Below are 21,068 nucleotides of genomic sequence, written 5' to 3' on the forward strand. Positions count from 1 at the left end.
ACTTAACTGGGGTGGAAGAAAGAATTATCCTGGACGGTCCCAGATGACCACTGCAATTTTAAACGATCTTAAAAGTGCCTGGATTGTCTCCAAGACAATGACGCATCAGGACAATCCCTGATAAGCCCAGAGCCAACATGGATCTGACCCCAGGATGGCCAAATTTCAGTCTGAGATGCTCAGGGATTGGGTGGGAGGTTGTGTGACTTGAGCATGCATCACACTTAAATTATGATCCTTTGTAAAATAAAAATAATAATTTCCTCAAAACATCAATGTCAGTTTACAACTGCGAATGCACAAAATGATGCAAGTTCTAAAATTATCACAATAAAAAGGCCATAATTTATTTATCAAAGTTTTATATTTTGGTCAGACAGACAAAACACTTTACAATTTCATATGGACTGGGTCAAAATTTATTTGTCATGACAGTTGGATGGACAGTTTTCCCCAATGTCAATAGGAAACGCATCTCCCATGAATATTAGTATTTGCAGTTTGTGTGGGCCAGTCAGACAATCAAGAATTTTCCAATTTTCTGATCATTATTTTTACATAGATCCATTCTGACGAATCCACCAAAAATTAGTTTCATACCATTTTTGTACTAACAGTATATTTCAGTCAATCTCTCAGAGGCTTTTTTGTTAAAATAAAAGGTAGAATGGTTTATTAACTTGGTATTGCATTTTTGTTTATAAGTTAGAGGATGAGGTATACCCGCTCTTTATTTTGTATATAGCCTAGACTGAACAAGTCAACCATGATTAACAATATTCTGATGCTAAAACTTTTCCTGCAAAGTACGCCATAACATGGCCAGAATTCCTGCAGATAATTTTGCAACAAATGTCACCTTAATGTTTTGTACACAAACCATAAATTATGTCAAACAAATAAAAAGAAAGTACTCATAAGCAATGACAACTGTCAATTGTTTTGCTCTCTGGGTTGGTTTTTTACATATGCGGACTGACTGGGTGTGGAATGTGTGCACATAGCATTATTATAGCCTTCTGAGATACTAGCGCAGACTTGGGATGTTAGTAATGACATATGCTGTGGAGTCTAAAGGAACAAATGGGTTTGTTCTAAAATTAAGGGTTTCAAAAACAAGAGATCCATGATGACCCTATATTGCAGACCGATTAAGTTAGACCCTTACGGTTAATGACGATAAAAAATAAATCCAGTATAAGTCTCTTTAATACAAGTGACCCCTGGGGCATGTCTTGTTTTGACCCGATCACTATAATATAAGCAAACCTTGAACAGTACCACTAGTCAATGCTTCATACCAAAAAACTAAGCTCTAATGTCTATGCAGGGCGATCCTAATAGATTCCCCCGAGCATATTAATTGTGTAAGATGAGCTCAAAAGTACACTTGATCTTCCTTGCTCCCCACCATGGGTCTTCATAAAAAACCAATTTAGGATCCTATATATATTATTAGTAAGTAAAGTGACCTATGTAGTTCGTACAGGTAATAGATTTGAAGCTCAGTCTTATCTTTATTAACTTGTTAAAGTACATCATCCTAGGAATATCAAGATTATGCAAAATCCACATACAGATATTTTGTCAGTTATATTTAAGATCAAAGAAAATTAGGATGATGAATAGCAGGAAAATCAAAAACTTCCAAATATTTTGTTACCATGGCGCTTTCAATAATGCAAAAGCCTCTGCTGATGAAAAAAAAATGTAAAAAAAAATATGTTTTCCTCTGAGGCTACCTATGATTTATTATCCTTAGTAGAAAAATTACACCAAGTACAGGTTCTGCTAGCAAAAATAACAAGCAAAATAATTTTCTACATGACTGTTACTAGGAAACGAAAAACATCTCTAAGAAAATCACAAAAACATCTCTAAGAAATACAACTTTTTTAACATTTTGTATCTGTCTGTAGGAGTTAATCTGTGTTCTAATCAAGAACTGTTCAACATTTTGGCAGCCTCTTCCTGAATACAATCAGCATTTTCTGTGATAAACATCAAGCATTTAAAAAAGTCATCCAGTTGGAATGCAATGGGCTTGAATTATGAATGAACTGAAGCTAACATTAACAGAACAAGCAAATTAGTTGAATTGATATCCCCGCCTGATTAGGCAAAGTTCATGGATTGGAAATGAAAAGTAGGTGGAATATTCCTATATCAACATGTAATATGGCTGCAGAGAAATGGACCGTTACGCCTTTTTTAATTTGATTCTATGTTTTACGAACACGCCGCTCAAAAAAACTCATTTTTGAAATAAAAATAAAATTGTGATTTCGGGTTTTTTTATTTCCGCCGATGAAACTTTATCGCGGAAAATGATTAAAAGCAGAGGACATCGCAATAGCTGTAAAATATTGATGTAAACATCTCTGAAAAAGTTTAAGCCAATGAAAAACATTCATCGGATATGCAGCCTGGTGCTAAAAACCCGGTATCCGGTACCTGGTATCCCCCCCGGTATCTGGTATCACTTTCCGATACTGGACTATGTTGATATCAGGGTTATTATCAGATGACAAATCAAAGTATCCACATCATTTATTACCGTAATATATCATGCATAGGACGCACTTTTTTATCCCCAAATCTCGTCTTAAAAATTGCCTGCGTCCTTTCTATGCTATTAGAATTTCATCTGTTTTTTTCCAAGTCCATTTCAGGTCGAAAATATCGGACCGGAGAAGAACGCCGTAATAGTAAGTATCTGTACTGCGTCACTGAAGAGAACAACTGACATAGGTAAAATCACGCAAGTTAACACACGCAGAAATATATTGAATGTTTACTTTAAAATAATTTATTGAGAAATAAATTGAAAACAAACATGAGTGTCATGTTTGTTTACTTTTTTACAAAAGGGACGCTACTCACAAACACTCGATGTGAGTCAGCATTTAACTAGATTGAGTTATAACGGCAACGAAAAATCGGGAAAGGAGGTAAATATCAAATAATCGTTGTTCATGATTTTAATGTTTCGATATTTTACAAAACATTTTGTTGTATGTTACTGTTTTAAAAAATTAATAAAGGAATGTGCATAACGCAAAGTAGCATTATTGTCACTATCAAATCTTTTCAAATGTGCGAAGGTGTGAAAAACACCTGCTGTCTGTCATTAGATAAACATCAATAGAATGAACTATTGCGATGGTAATACCGTATGGTTGTTTGTTCGCACTTTACCCGTCGTGCCTTCCGCTGGCAAGGATAATTACCGACACGCATTAATTATACCTGACATGCTTTATTCCGCGCAGCGACAAGCCTTATCAAAACAATAATCAGTTTTGGTGATACAGTTTTGCAACGGTTGAATGTCATTCAGAAAGCATGTCGGAACTATTGCAACGGTTGCAACGGTTGACTATCAGTCAGAAGGCGCATCAGGACTATTACAGCATTTGTATAAGTCTTATATTATGCGTGAATATTCTCAAAATGTCAAGACATATCATTGTTGTGTACACTAAATTACCGAAATGTTAAATTACCGAAATACGACGATAATTATCAAGTACACAAGACAGTTATCGAAATATGCCTTATATACATTTTTTTTCTTCAATATATGTTATAAATACTCAATTTTTCGGCTCCGATTTTGACATTATTCCGCTGCGTCCTATCTTATATATTAAGGGTTTTTACCCGTTTTTTTTACTATTTTTTTGCCTGCGTCCTATCTATGCTAGCGTCCTATACATGATATAATACGGTAATTGTTTTTGACAAGCAATGCATACTTTAAATAACATGGTATTAACATAATCAGGTATCATAAACTGTGATATTCAACTACAGGGGGTTATATTCAACTATGAGGGGTTATAATTATTCAACTCTGTGAGGTTATATTCAACTATGAGAGGTTATGTTCAACTATGGGGGGTTATATTCAACTATGAGAGTTTATATTCAACTATGGGAGGTTATATTTAGCTATGGGAAGTTATAATTAACTCCAGGGGGTTATAATCCATTACTATGAGTGGTTATATTCAATTCCGGGAGGTTATATTCAACTCCAGTGGATTTTTGCAGATTAGGATTTCACAAAGCGCAGTTGTAACAACCCCTTTATTACATTCTTTTGGTTGAAATCACTTGAATACATCACGTTTAATGATGTCATTTAACAATCACCCAATACAATTGAAGAGTGCTATATATTGTGATACTTATGTGAAAATTATTTGATTCCTAATATATGGAATCTGCATGAAAGCAGATCACAGAAAATAATATATAAATATAAACAGCAAACATACTTTTGAGATATGCTTTTTTCATATTATTTTCATATAAGTATTAAAATTATTCTAGCATTAACATCTTATCAGACTAAGCTTCACTGGAAAGGGGAAATCAAAGACTTAGTTGTTAACACTCATTAACCTGCTGTCTCATTCAAGAAGGGCTTTCACAAGTCTGTTTCTAAATGAAGCATGAAAGTGGGAGAATACAAAACATCATGTTGTAGAAAATGAGTTATTGGTCCAATGATTAATTCCCAACTCCTGGGAAACGACATACAATCGGCACCAAGAACATCTCCTGGCAGCTTGTGAACATCAAAACAGGAATACTCCAGCTTTTCAAGCCAATCACACACCTAATGCAAATAATTCAGTACAAAAAACCATCATCACAGGATGGATATGAAATCAGAATGGAGAAAATGGGAATTCTGTTAAATTAATTAATAAAATTGAAATGACTCCCTGGTGAAGAGTTAAAACTTTGTTTTTATTCTTCTACAAGGGAAGACACTCTTACATATTTTTCTGCAGTAATAGTAAAGAGTACATGTTCTTGACTTACCTATAATGTTTAAGAACAAGGCCAGGAACAGCACATGAAAGTAGAAAGAAACATAAAATTGGATTATGCAATGTAAAACATTATACATATGGAAACTATTTATTATTAAACACAGAAAAAACTCTCAATTTATTGAAAGCTCATCATTGAAGCTTCATCACAGCTACAGCCAGTACATTATGTTTACCTTTCATTCTACAGATAATTACTCTTGCTTCCATAATAACTTAATTACCTTACTCAATAACAGCCAACTAAAAAAACAAATGTAATTATTCTGAACCAAGAAAATAATGCTGAACTGTCAATTAAAAAGAATACTTTACAAGATTATTTATAAATTTGAGCCTTAATAAATGGGTTTCCAATGAATAGCTGGCTATGTAGCTACAAATTTCCCAGTTAAAGCACAAAGATATCACTAATATTTCTTTTTCTGTACACAAATCATGTGATTTTATTTTATTTTTAGCATCAAAATCAAATGGATTTAAGGTACTAATGCATCAAAATGAATATGTTTCCTTTATGCATCTATCAGTGTAAATCTGTATTGTCTCCCTTTGATAGGTATCAACCATCTTTTTCTGATCTGAAGTCTTGCACAGTGTACAAGTATTTACTTCCTCAGCTTATGAGCTCATGTTAGTTGGGTTGGTGGTCACCAAGACCGGCCAGGTCTGGAGAATGGTTTTGCCAACAATGTAAGACCACATACCCATTAGAGCACCGCATTAGTTCCAAAAGTGTCAATAGTTTAACATTTGTTATAAGATTACAAATATGTTCTAAAGCTACTTAGAAATTGTCATTAAAGATATCAAGTCAGTTATAATACATAACGCTTTTGTAGGTGAACCGAATTGGGATATACAAAGCAAAGGAAACCATATCGAGTGAAAGCAGATCTCGAATCTGAATATGGTTTCCAGCGGCCTGTTTATCCACCTACTGGCCCTATAATGTATTATCATGTGGACTACCTGTATACATTGATCAATGTATGGGTAATGTTTCATTTCTTCATCGCAATATTTGGTACTATTCCAGGTCCTGCACCCATGATGATGTAGCATAATTCATGTTGGAGGAGTGATATAGTAATGTAATGTGTTGGCATGGGACTGTCATGTGACATTAATCTATTTTTACCTCAAAACTATAAAACTGCTAGAGCGCATTGCATTGTGGGGGTCATCACTATGGAGTAAGGGAGCTACATGCCAGTCGGGAATTCCCTGTTCCAGTACTTCAACTTTAGGTACTGATTTCAAAATCAAAATGTATCTGTTCAGTCTTGTCGATGCATACAAATCCAAACCTCGCTTGTATTTTTTACAAAACATATTATTTAAACTTTTGCAAGCTCCTTTAGAAGTTAGCTTGTAAATAAATAATTTGGCTAATACAAATTAGTTTTTCTTTAAAGGAAACATTCAAAACTTTGGCCTGATATGAAATCAGACAAAAAAGAAAAATGATATAAATAATGTCTTCTATTAATGCTATTAATCATAAGTTACCTTTACGAAATTAAAGGGGATTTTATTTACAACATGTAAATGGATGAGAGCAGAAATACATATCAATGAATACAGCTATTTGTGAGTATTTGAAGAATATTGAAGGACTTAGTTACTATTAGACTTGTTATTCATACTTGTTTAATGACCTACTCCATAGAATATGTTCATAATAAAAGGAGTTGGCATAGGGATTCAGTCAAAGTTTATTTATGAGCTTAAAGATGTCCTTTAATCTAGGATTTAGCTCAAGAGTAGTATAATAAAAATGTCAACCATGATGTAATTGGCTTTATATGCACCTAAATCTATAGCTTCATGATCATGTTAATTATTTGTCAAGTGGTTAAACAATTGAGAACCATTCAACTCCACCAACTGAAAAAAGGCAATATAATAATAAATCTAACATACTTATAAGTTTTGATGCTGTAGATTAGAACAATAAATATACTATTTTTACAAATTTCATTGAATAACCAACACATACAGTGACATTGACAACATATTTTCTTGTATAACACTAGCGTAATATACAGAAGCTTAGATGAGAAGTATCTTCCATGGCCGAGAGTGTAAGATTGGTTCATCTCGACCCGAGCATAGGGTGTTTGGCGGAAACGAGGTTTACTGAGTTTTCGCAAAACACCCTGCCCGAAGGTTGGGATGAACCTATCTTACAAAAGTGGCTATGGTAGATGCCTTTTCTCCCACCTCTGTAAACCTCGTTTCTGCAAAACACCGTACGCTTGGGTCGGAATGATCTTACACTCTCGGCCATGGAAGATACTTATAATCTCAGGTGGGAGAAAATTGTTTGTTTCAGTGGATGATCAAACATATTTCACCGAGTGAGCACCAAATGCTAAATTTACTTTCGAGATTCACAAGTGAAATATTTTGTAATCTCACATTGAAACTCTACAATATTTCTTTTTATTATATGCCCAATAAAAGATAAAATAATACTTTATTGAAGGTTTTCAGAAAAGTGCACCAAAATGTATACGAAAGTAACATCATTTGGAATATGACGTAATTAAAAAAGTGTCCCTGACCCCCGCTGACGATTGATTTTGATCTGGCTAAAACTTCATATAAAAAAAATCAAACAAGAGCGGTCACAGACAGCTATATCCCCCGCCTCATGGGGACATTTTTTGTAACAAAAGCCAATCAATGATAAGGGTAGTTTCTCAGGAACATAAGAAATGCGTAAAATTAAGAAAGGGCAATAACTCTTTCAAAAAAGGTCAAATTGCAAAAGCCTGACAATATTCGCTGTGTCACTATATAGTCATAAATGTAAGGAGCTGCGAAGAAACCAATTTTGAATGTAAAATAAAGAAAGGGCAATAACTCTTTCAAAAATTGTCAAATCGCAAAAGCCAGACAATATGGGCTGCTTCACTATATAATCATCAATCTGTTAAAGTTTGGTAGAAATCGCATGAAAAACGTAAGAGGAGTTGGGAAAAAAACAATTTTAAATGTAAAATAAGCATAGGGCAATAACTCGTTCAAAAATGGATGAATCGGGAAAGCCGTGCTGCTTCACTTTATGATCATCAACCTGTAAAAGTTTGGTAGAAATTGCATGAAAAACGTAAGAGGAGTTGTGAAGAAACCAATTTCAAATGTAAAAAAAGGGCAATAACTCTTTCAAAAATAGTCGAATCCTAAAAGCCCAACAATATGCGCTGCTTCACTTTATAATCATCAATCTGTGAAAGTTTGGTAAAAATTGCATGAGAAATGTAAGAGATGCAAAGAAATGACTGTGGGACGGACGGATGGACGGACGGACGCACACACACACACACGCACGGAACCGCGCCTACCATTACTATATCCCCTTGCCTTTTCAAGGCGGGGGATAATTAAAATTTTCACAGTTTGGAACAGTGTTATATCAATTCTTTCTCACTGACAAATCGCTCAAAACCATCAGAAAACATAAAAATAAAACTTGACATTGACGACATTTTGTCATACTTAAATTAAGCCTAAATTTGTTCATGAATAAAATTTCAATTCTAAATTTGTTCATGAATAAAATTTCAATTCTATCTGTCATATGATAAATACATACATGCCATATACCCCGGCGGGGGGAAAAATCCCCCGGAATTTCGATCCATCCCCCGGTCTCCCGGCGGGAGATAAAATCTCCCGGAATAAAAAAAAAAATAGAAATTTTACATCAGGCAATAATGACAAAGTAAGTGAAACCACAGTATGTGAGTGAAACTGAATGGTAAAGAAACAACTCCACAAGGGTGAAATGCCAAAAGGAAACTTTTACAACAAGTGATCAATTAATTTGTAGTAATTATCAAAGGCAAAGAAATATTACTATTTTAGACGGAAGAAATTAAAATTATTTATTTGATTCTCTTATTGTCTGAAAGTCATCAAGCTGATAGAATTCAGCACAATTTTTTAAAAGACTTTGGAGGAAGGTAAATTTAATTTAATTGTCTCGAAAACATGTTTTTCCAATGACATATTATGTTCTGCAAGTGCATTACAGTATGACATGACAGTGTATCATAAGAATATAATAAATCATAACAAAAAATAATTCTTTATAATGAAAAAGTTAAGAGGTTTTCAAAGCAAACTATATGTGAATACATTATTTCGTACTTGCGTCTAAAAATACTTTAAAATTTCGCCAACTTAGACCTGCTAAAAAAATCCCCCTGAATACAACCAAAATCCCCCTGAATTTTGAGCCTTTTGAACAAATCCCCCTGAATGGTCTACAGAAAATATGGCATGTATGTAAATAGAAACTAACGAACATTCCTTACCATATAATGGAAGAAATTATGAAACTTGTAACTGTTAGTATTTTTGAGAGGAACCTTGTATTTTATCAAGATTTTCAACATCATCAAATCTTCCATCGACAATTGGTAAATGAATTCATTATTTCATCTCCAGAAGAATTGCAGATTCTTGTTTGGAAGAACTGAGGACAATCAGTAACTCATGCGTCAATAGCCATACTAAAAACCGTAGGGTTTACTGCCTAAATGGTAGTATAAAAAGTATAAAATACCTGTTTCCATTATGATTATATCTTATAATCGGCACAGAGTGACGCTGAGATAGTCTTTTTAACTCAAGAAATCCCGAGTGATCACTGTCATAATGTGGCATATCCTCCTCAAACTCCACATGGCGCTTGGTTGCAGACATTTTAACTTTGTCGCGCAAAAGCTTAACATAGGTAGCATACATTGTTTTAAGTATGAAATTCCTTATTCTTCCATGATATGGTCCAAAACTCAATCAGCTGTTATCAAAAAAAGTATTAAAATCAATTTTATTCTTATAATATTTGCAATAAAAGTATCACTTATACTAATAAGTTATGTAAACATTTCTTGAAGAAAAATATATGAATAAATAGCTGTTTCCATAATGCCATATAAAAATGTTGACCTTTCCTCAGTCCAAACACTAATTCGCAACGGAGTTTTAGTGTCACAACTCAAATTCAATAAATTGACCTTCTTTATTGAATAATTTGAAATCACATCACAAAATTTTCAGGCTTCAAACTGAATGCAGAGCCACTAAATGATTCTTTCTTAAATAAAATAAAGTTCATGAATCTTTTTAGCATATTAAATCCTTGAGCCATTCAAAATGTCAGGACAGAAAAAAAACTTTGGAAATACATTAATCTAAACCATGAAACAGTTCATATAGGGTAAATTATTTCATTTCCATTTCAGGGCATGGTGGCAGCTCCGCCATTCAAATGAAATGACTTGAAAATGTGTTTTTATTTCTTTCCATCGAATTGAAAGGATATTACTCCTCTTAAAATGTTGAACAATAAAATAGACATACTTCTCCCATCGATTTAACACATTTGATTCAGTTTGAATGAATATTCAAATAAAATATTTTTTTGTATCAGTCTAAAATAGATAAAGTGAAAATGCTGTAATCAAATTACATCTGCTTGAAATATTTTTACATGAAATTGTGTGCATGTATGTGTACAGAGCTTTATTAACCATACATGTACAACTCATGAGTATACACATTTATTAAAACATACAAGTATGTGTGTAAGAACCGACTAAAACTATGGATGGCAACAAGTAATTCTGTTGTAATTATAACATTTGTAATATCCAATAAAATGTCATTGAACATGTCAAGATTCTGTTTTTATTTTATAATCTCATAACTCCATGATGATGATGATGATGATGATGATGATTATGATGCTGCTGTTGCTGCTACTGATGATGACGGTAATTATGATGGTGATGATAAACTCATACAACAAGGGTGATGATATACACTTCACTATAACAACCAGTATAATCAAGGGAGACAATTGTTGACGTGCTGTTCATGACATTCTCTCAGAGGTTTGCAGGAGTTACTTATCTATGTTAGTGATTATAAGCAATGCCAAGTTTTTTATTTTCCATTGGTAAAAAGGTGGGAGATGATTGAAGAAAGTGAACAACATACTTCTAAAGCTGGTTTAGCTATCACAAATAGGTAGCACAGTGTGCAAAATGTCAATGATCAGAGGCCCAGATGTTACATGTCCCCTTCATTGCATTACAAACCTTGGATTTATGAATGTTACTAGCTGTTATATTCTCAGCATGAAATATATAACCAAGTGCTACCATTTTTTCCAATCCAGAAATATTATTCTCACACATAAGTTACTTTGAAAAAATGCTTCCAAAAACCGATATAGGTTGCTTAATGAAGACAATTCACATTTAAAGCAAAAACAGGCTGAATTGTCTTCATAGCTCGTGATTATGAAAAAGGAGCACATTTGCAACAACTTGTGTAGCTATTTTTCCTGTAAACACATAAAACATTATTTACAAACAAACAATTTCAAGGGGAACCTCAAATAACATCGATTAGCTAGCTGTCAGACAAGACAAGTTCTGGCATAGCGAAGGGTACACAGTTTCTTGTTTTGCTTGGAGGCATCATGAATTACTGTCAATCTCAGATCCTAGAATGCTTTGGCCAGCATTATCTACATTGCTGGAATGCTAAGACAATATGTAAACAAGGATTCTGCTTGCATTCATATTTCACCTGTAAATCAACAAAGAGACAATGGTTTAACTGACTGGACATTTAGTGTCTTGCACATTACTGCCTGGACATTCAGCCAACTACATGTACACATTACCTGGACATTAAGCCCCCTACACAGTAATTAATGCTCCCACAAGTTGCCTGGACATTCAGCTGCCCACACATTACCTTCAACGTTAAACCTCCCACATATTAATGCTCCCACAAATTGCCTGGACATTCAGCGGGCCCAAATATTACTTCAACATTAAACCTAATGAATATTAATGATTCCACAAGTTGCCTGGACATTCAGCCGCCCACACATTACCTCAACATTAAACCTCCCAAATATTAATGCTCCCACAAATTGCCTGGACATTCAGCTGTCCACACACAACATCAGCATTAAACCTCCCAAATATTAATGCTCCCACAAATTGCCTGGACATTCAGCTGTCCACACACTACCTCAACATTAAACCTCCCACATATTAATGATCCCACAAATTGCCTGGACATTCAGCTCTCCACACACTACCTCAACATTAAACCTCCCAAATATTAATGCTCCCACAAATTGCCTGGACATTCAGCTGTCCACACATTACCTCATCATTAAACCTCCCACATATTAATGCTCCCACAAATTGCCTGGACATTCAGCCGCCCACACACTACCTCAACATTAAACCTCCCAAATATTAATGCTCCCACAAATTGCCTGGACATTCAGCCGCCCACACATTTCCTCATCATTAAACCTCCCTTTTAATGCTCCCACAAATTGCCTGGACATTCAGCTGCCCACACACTACCTCAACATTAAACCTCCCACATTTTAATGCTCCCACAAATTGCCTGGACATTCAGCCGCCCACACACTACCTCAACATTAAACCTCCCACATATTAATGCTCCCACAAATTGCCTGGACATTCAGTCGCCCACACATTACCTCAACATTAAACCTCCCACATATTAATGCTCCCACAAATTGCCTGGACATTCAGCCGCCCACACATTACCTCAACATTAAACCTCCCAAATATTAATGCTCCCACAAATTGCCTGGACATTCAGCTGCCCACACATTACCTCAGCATTAAACCTCCCACATTTTAATGCTCCCACAAATTGCCTGGACATTCAGCTGCCCACACACTACCTCAACATTAAACCTCCCACATTTTAATGCTCCCACAAATTGCCTGGACATTCAGCCGCCCACACACTACCTCAACATTAAACCTCCCAAATATTAATGCTCCCACAAATTGCCTGGACATTCAGTCACCCACACATTACCTCAACATTAAACCTCCCACATATTAATGCTACCACAAATTGCCTGGACATTCAGCCGCCCACACATTACTTCAACATTAAACCTCCCAAATATTAATGCTCCCACAAATTGCCTGGACATTCAGCTGTCCACACACAACCTCAGCATTAAACCACCCACATTTTAATGCTCCCACAAATTGCCTGGACATTCAGCTGTCCACACACAACCTCAGCATTAAACCACCCACATTTTAATGATCTCACAAATTGCCTGGACATTTATGCTGCCCACACACTACCTCAACATTAAACCTCCCACATTTTAATGCTCCCACAAGTTGCCAGGACATAAAGTTTCCTACACAGTACTGCATGGACATTCAGGTATGAGATAACTAAAGAGTTTAAAGAAGAAACTTAAGAGTTTAAAGATGCCTTTCTAAAATGACCTATAATTCACACAGAAGGTATGAGGAAACGTAAGAGTTTAAGAATGCCTTTCCTCAAATCGCCAATATTTCACACAGAAGGTATGAGGAAACGTAAGAGTTTAAGGATGCCTTTTCTAAAATCGCCAATAGTTCACACAGAAGTTATGAGGAAATGTAAGAGTTTAAAGATGCCATTTCCAAAATCGCCAATATTTCACACAGAAGGTATGAGGAAACGTAAGAATTTAAAGATGCCTTTCCAAAATCGCCAATATTTCACAAAGAAGGAATGAGGAAACGTAAGAGTTTAAAGATGCCTTTCTAAAATCGCCACTATTTCACACAGAAGGTATGAGGAAACATAAGAGTTTAAGGATGCCTTTCCAAAATTGCCAATATTTCACACAGAAGGTATGAGGAAACATAAGAGTGGATGCTTTCCAAAATTGCCAATATTTCACACAGAAGGTATGAGGAACAAGAGCTGTCACAGTATGTGACGAATGCCCCCGAATGTGACATTGACCTACGAACAAGGTCAGTACATGAAAAGTTGATCTTGCCTTTATGTGTCAAATACATATGGCAAGTTATTTTAAATTTCCTCTGAACATAAAAAAATACCACCCATACTTGACAAACTGCACTGTTATGTCCTTATATTCAGAATTCCCTTGTGAATAAACACTTAGTGTATCTTTCACCTTAGAGGTAGGGACATGGGTCTTGCACAGGACACGTCGTCTTCATATGTGGAACACATGTAGCAAGTTCTTTTAAAATCTGTCCATACAAGGGAAAGTTACAGCCCAGACACGACAACCTATACCCTATGTCCTTGTATGCAGCACTCCATTGTGAATAAACACTAAGTGTGACCTTCACCTTTGAGGTAGGGACACGGGTCTTGCACGCGACACATCGTCTTGGTATGTGGAACACATGTGGCAAGTTATTTTAAAATCTGTCCATACAAGGGAAAGTTACAGCCCGGACACGACAACCTATACTCTATGTCCTTATATGCAGCACTCCATTGTGAATAAACACTATGTGTGACCTTGACCTTTGAGGTAAGGACACGGGTCTTGCACGCGACACATCGTCTTGGTATGTGGAACACATTTGGCAAGTTATTTTAAAATCCGTCCATACAAGGGAAAGTTACAGCCCGGACACGACAACCTATACTCTATGCTTATATGCAGCACTCCATTGTGAATAAACACTAAGTGTGACCTTGACCTTTGAGGTAGGGACACGGTTCTTGCACGCCACACGTCGTCTTGGTATGTGGAACACATGTGGCAAGTTATTTTAAAATCTGTCCATACAAGGGAAAGTTACAGCCCGGACACGACAACCTATACTCTATGCCCTTATATGCAGCACTCTATGGTGAATAAACACTAAGTGTGACCTTGACCTTTGAGGTAGGGACACGGGTCTTGCACGCGACACGTCGTCTTGGTATGTGGTACACATGTGGCATGTTATTTTAAAATCTGTCCATACAAGAGAAAGTTACAGCCCGGACACGACAACCTATACTCTATGTCCTTATATGCAGCACTCCATTGTGAATAAACACTAAGTGTGACCTTGACCTTTGAGATAGGGACACGAGTCTTGCATGCCACACGTCGTCTTGGTATGTGGAACACATGTGGCAAGTTATTTTAAAATCTGTCCATACAAGGGAAAGTTACAGAGCCGGACGGACGGACGGACGGACGGACGGACGGTGCGATTTTAATATGCCCACAGTCGGGGGCATAAAAAGGAACATAATAGGAGATTGTTGACACTCAGCACACGGCGCTGCTTAATCGACTACTGCCAATAATGGGCCCACCACTACTGGTTGGAGAGCAGTAGCCGGCGGAAAGCAGTAGCCGGCAATCGCATTTTATTCGTTTTTTTTTTAATCTCCTTAAAAAAGGTGAGAATGGTAAAAAAGAACCGTATCCAAGCAACACCATGTGCATTGAATCCAACACAAAGCATACGTTTAAACATTTTATTTACAAAAAGTATTGGAAATGTCAAAAAGGTCACCAACTTTCCCGTGGGGGATGCTCACGTGAATGTTACTGCAAATGCGCAATTGAATAAATTTGCATATCTAATTATAGCACTAGCATTTACCGACAGTCAAGTGTTGGTTATGAACGATTATTCGTCGATAGATCACAGCAAAATGTATTTTTATAAAAGCCTGTTGAAATGATATTTTCATATTGCCCATCAATCGCTTTCAAACAATATTGAGACATATTCAAAATTTTAAGTATCCATGATGTGGTTTTAGACGCGTTTGTAAAGCGAGACTACTCCAGCGCTTGGTTACCAGTATTACTTCCCTGTTCAATAGAGGCGCCCCATGGGGAAATGATACCTAATAAGCCTATAAATATCGGTTTTATAGTCAAGGAGCGTTACTGAAATAAAACTGCCGGGTACTGCTTCTCATTATCCGTGAATTGGCACCATTTGATTACCCCCTTTGTGGCCCCAATTAGGCATGCCCTTCGTGACGACACAAATTTTAATATTGTAAAGTTAGTAGACCTTGACCCCTAGTTTAATAAAATGTAAGTATTATTTCCGCTATATTTCGATCTACCAAGAAAATCTTCAAAAACAAGCGAAAACTGCTGGCTACTGCTCTCCAACCAGTACTATACACAATGTGTATAAACACAACATTTCATAATCATTAACCCTTAAGGGTCACTTTGACCTTCAGGAAAGGGACTTGGGTCTTGAAGGCAACACGACGGCTTTATGTGCCAAATACCAGTGCCAGGTAATTTTAAAATTCCCATGTGCATGAAGAGGTTACAGCTAGGACACAACCACATATTCTGTATATGCTTATATGGAGCTTAATCCATAATGATTAAGTGTGATCTTGACTTTGACCCTGACATGTCACCTTTGTATGGGTTGCCACCAAGTATATTTCCCAGGGATCCAGATTTGACACTACCTGCTGAAATCATGTCTCCCTTCTTGAAGTACAGTGTCCTTATTTTGAAATTTTATCTTTGTTGGAAGTATGTATTAGTATGTGTATTTACATGGCTATTTTAAAAATGATTAGACATAATGCATGGCTTAAAAGGCCTCTTAAATTATATTCCTAAAAATACATTCAAACATATTTCTGTTTCTGAATAAATAAGTTTTATCCGAACCTTGTTTCATATATCAGAAATAACGAGCTCTTGGAAGGGTGGCGTGTAATAAACTGTCTGCTGTCAATAAATCAAAGCAAATTATGGCTTAGGATAGCTTATTCCATAATTGTAATTTAAGATATCTGTATGGCTATGTTGGCTGTTCACTTCGTTTGATCTGAGATTTGAGCAATATTGAGACATTGGCAACAACAATGTCATTCTGTTGCAGATATTACAACTTATAGATTTATATAGATATAATATATATAATTTAGGGCTTCTAAAAACCAACAATTTGCCAGTCTGTACCAATTTTGACCATGCCGGACTGATTTCAGAAGCAGAAAATGGCTACAAAATCTGTCAGAAATTGTGTCATTTTTCTTAGAATTCAGTCCAAACCGGCTAACTCAGTAAAAGATGTAGAAATTGTCATGCACAAACATTGTTTGTCAATCACTCATCCCCAAAATCTCAGGGGATATTCTTGAGGGTGATTCAAGTGGTAACTTTTTTGGGCAAAAACTTAAAATTGATATCGTTGTGTACAACGCATTGAATTATACTTACTGATGTATCACAAGTGTGCTTACGATGCATGTTTATTTCCCAGTTTTTGCATATTTTTCCAATGCAAAATCTACTGGGTCTGTCCACCACGTAAATCCCAGTTAATTTAAAAATAACATTAGTTTATTATTGTTTTAGGCCATCACATGCTTAATATACACACTATAAATTAGGAAACCAGTATGCGCTATTTTTAAGCCCGTTAACTCAGCTGAGACAGCTGAGACAGCCACAAAATATCAAGTAAAATAATGGATTTTCGGCTCAAACAAACTGTATTGATAATTCTAAGGTTTGTTTTGAGGAAATTCTGTATTTGCAAATTTTGGGACCATCTGGTGTCTAGTCCCTTTAATTGACTTCCCTGTTTTATGACATCAAAGAAAATTCGACTTCACTGTCTTTTTCTCATGTAAACAAGTGTCACACTTTTGTTATGAAGAGCCATAATCATTAAAGGATGTCATTATTACTCCAAAAGCCATAAAATTCCAAATTAATTAACCCAGTCTAGTCATAAAACTAGGATATCAACAGGGACATGCTTGATTGACTGCAGAGACTGAATCCATATCATGGATACAGCTAAGTGCACCGCTTACATCATTTTAAGAAAATATTATGAAAACATTGTTGTCGCCTTTTGTTGCAACAAAAGTGATCGCCAGCGGGAGTCCTGAGTCATGTACAGTTCCCTCATAGTGTTAAAACCACTTTTCATGAACAAAACAATGAATTTTTTGTCTGTCAACTTTCGAAGGGGTATAAGGCGGACGAAGAATTACGATCGCTGTGTTTTTGTACGAAACACCTCAGAAACTCGAAAAGAATCTCATTTAAAATTACTTTTGTATATAATTATAATGTAAATTGGCTATGATGGCTCTAAAGCACCATTCACAAATTGCCACATCCTGAAAAAATATTGACAGAATTCACATTGCAAAAATGTGCGACATAATTTTCCCGCCATTTTTTAAATCGGATGTTTGGAACTGGTGTGTAAGGTTGTGGGGGGATGGGGTGTCAGGATTGACCAATATATATATATACATATTGTTATATAATTTCTTACAATTCTTAAAGCTTCTTATAACCACAAGACTCAGACCAGTTAACTGCAATATAGCAACTTATGCGATATGGGATTTTTTGACTTCATTAAAATTTGATGTTTACATGGCAAGAAGAAAAGCTTACAAAACAAGTACTTTGAGTGGAAAAAAACACAACAACAGGCACACATCAAACAAGTCATATGCAAGCAATGCAAAACAGTCACATAAACACTTCACCTTATGGCATAGTTCCTCTTGCACTGAATTCCCAAGAAAATAAATTGTCTTATTTCCATGGTTTAAAGTCTCAAGGCACAATTATCTAAAGTTTCAAATAACAGCATTGTGAAAATTGCAATCTTTTTCAGAACTGCATGACTGGAAAACAGCAAATTGCAATAATTTAATATCAGGACTTTAAACAAATGTAACAAATGGTTATTACAGGACAAGGATGATCTTGTTTAGTGACCTTGACCGTTAAACCAAAAAAATTAAGCGATCCTGATTTTTATGTGATGAATATTAAGGTCAAATTTCAAAATCCCCTAATGCACTGGCCAAAGAATCAGTCTGAACATGAGGTCACAATGTGCTTGATGTGGATTTTTGCATGAGGTTTGACCTTCAAATGTGGCTATGACATTTAAGGAAAATTTAAGCACCATAGTTCAAGCAAATTATTTTCAAACCCTCCAAAGTACCTAACTATGATGCTGCATCATGAACATTATTTTTCTTTGTCTAAATGTATGAAAGTTTAATCTGACCTCTAACTGAGACCTTGAACTTCTATTGGCATACCAAGTGGTTCAAATGTATGCACTTTTGAGCCACTAAATGTTGCTACAGCTGTAAATTTGTAGATTTGTAGCTTTATATAATTATGTGTTTGTTTTATAGCTGTAGTATTGTTTGTAAAAACAAGTACATCCAAAGTAAAAGCTGATCTCACAAAAAATTAAAACGTCTTAAACCTGACCTGTTAGTGTGACAATGACTTTCGAGTCAACAATCTGGGTCTTATATATTTGCATCTCTATGCTGTTAGCAATTCTAACAAAGTTAATGAAAAAATGCTCCATTTATGGTATATAGCTGATATCTCTATTACCTCTGAGCCAAGATGGCTATTCAACTGAAGGCAATTGACCTTGATGTCAGCAAAGTGGTTCCTATATATGGTCCCTGTAAAATGGGTACGGAAATGTTCTCGAAAATATCAGTTATCACCATAGTAACATTCCATTGAATCATTACAAACTTCTTCTGAAACCAAAACAGCCAATGAGTGTTTACGTAATAGACAACAATCTTAGACTGGGATAAAGTAATGACAATATTCAATCATCAGCAGCCTCAGATCTATAGTGGTGGAGGATAAATGAGGGAAGTATTATAGAGGAAATGAAGTTGAGATTTGACAGGGAAATCCAGAAGATCTTGGAATACATGACAACTTTGATCTCCATCAATCAATAACACATCTCTAGCCTGACAGATGGTTGAACATGATGAAATGTCCACTGAGGTAACACAAAACAAGACAGTGTAGAAGCTACTGGAGAAGCTACAAGGACATACTCAGGGTTGATCATAAAATAATCATAATGCAAAAAATGGCCTTTATAACCCCATCACACTAGACAAAGACCATGGAGACTGCACTACGTATGGCCAATTTTGACGATTGCAGCGAGGACGAGGTCAAATTCTTAAAAAATGTTTTACTCATTCATTTCTCGTCCTTACTGCGTCCCTGCCATGCATTCAATGCGTCTCACATGTTCCAAATACGTTCTTACTGCGCACATATTCACGCGTTCTTTGTATCTTCTTACTGCAACCAGGAATATTGCACCACGCGCTAAATAAGTGCTTATCACGTCCTCATTACGTTCTCGACTTGAATTTATATATAAATGTGATCAAGATGGAATTTCCATGTTTTAATTAAAACTGGCCTATTTTTCATTCATATCTAGTGTTGGTATAAAATGAAGTTAAAGGGGAGTAGAACCCCATATTCATACATGATCACTGTTCAGAACCTGACAGGACGAGGTAATAACCTTATACAAATGGGTCAAGCACCGAAAAAACATATTAACAACCGAACGAGGTCTTCTTTTTTATAATCACAGACCTTAGCTGTAATAAAAGCGTGGAGAGGTTGTGGTGAGAGTTCCTACTAGGTTTTTGTTACGCTGTCACTACGTCCATGCTGTTGTTAATATGTTTTTATTAAGTTCTTTCTATGTCCTGATTCTGCCATGTCCTTACTACGTTGTTTTTTTTAAATTTTCAAAGTCCCACTCACGTCCTTCACGTCCATAAATACCATACCATGTACTTATCAGTGTCTAGTTTTGACAGTGTCCAGATTTTTGAGAAAGTAGTGGGAACATGGCCTAGGGTGATGAGGGCATTAACTGCTATGCAGTGACTTTTCATTTTAAACCAAAAAAAAAAGAAGGCCTACATTCACAAACCTGCTTCGGTCTGTATTATTGACATTCTTACTTCATTTTGACTAATCTATCAGTAAATGTAAAAAGCATTTATACCAGCTTGTTTGGCATCAAGCAGAACCATGTCCTATCTAATGTGCATGTTCATGCATTTTCTGAATTTGGCATTATACAGGTCTTTTGGGGAATGTTTCATGCATTATGCATTCATTTGTCATTATGGGGGCTGGAATTTATATTGTCATAACTGCATTACAGTGATTGCTACATAGGGTCAATGATAGAAAAGAGGAAAATTATGCAAAACATAGAAAAAGTCATTCAAACAAACGAAAACTAAACAATGATATTCAAACAAACAAAAACTAAACAATGATATTCAAACAAACGAAAAACTAAACAAATACAATCAATGAAAAAAAATAAAAAAATAAATAAACAACAAGAGCAGTCATAAGACAGCGCGCTCAACTACGCCACTTTGAACAATAACGATGTAATATTACCAAGTTTGGTCTCTTTATGTCAAACCTAACTTAAATTATTCGATACATAAGGTGACTTTGATGCTGCCCTCCCACCAGCCAGCCCAAACAATGACACAAGTCATTCAAATAAC

The 21,068-nt window shown here is 35.7% G+C and overlaps 1 protein-coding gene across 11 annotated transcripts in view; it reads right to left on the minus strand.

Moving 5' to 3' along the window:
* Nucleotides 1-21,068, minus strand: part of LOC128214151 (cAMP-specific 3',5'-cyclic phosphodiesterase 4C-like) — a 406,322-nt gene that overhangs the window by 171,770 nt on the left and 213,484 nt on the right. Inside the window, exon 1 of one of the 11 annotated variants that reach the window (XM_052920456.1) lies at nucleotides 9,427-9,581. The exons of the other annotated variants lie outside the window; for them this stretch is intronic. Coding sequence (XP_052776416.1) covers nucleotides 9,427-9,566 — 140 coding nt within the window. The 5' untranslated portion in view covers nucleotides 9,567-9,581. Of the gene's footprint in view, nucleotides 1-9,426; nucleotides 9,582-21,068 lie in introns of those variants that run through there. 11 annotated transcript variants of the gene reach the window in all.

The sequence above is a fragment of the Mya arenaria genome, chromosome 13 (genome assembly GCF_026914265.1).
Source record: "Mya arenaria isolate MELC-2E11 chromosome 13, ASM2691426v1".
Taxonomy (NCBI): Eukaryota; Metazoa; Mollusca; class Bivalvia; order Myida; family Myidae; genus Mya; species Mya arenaria.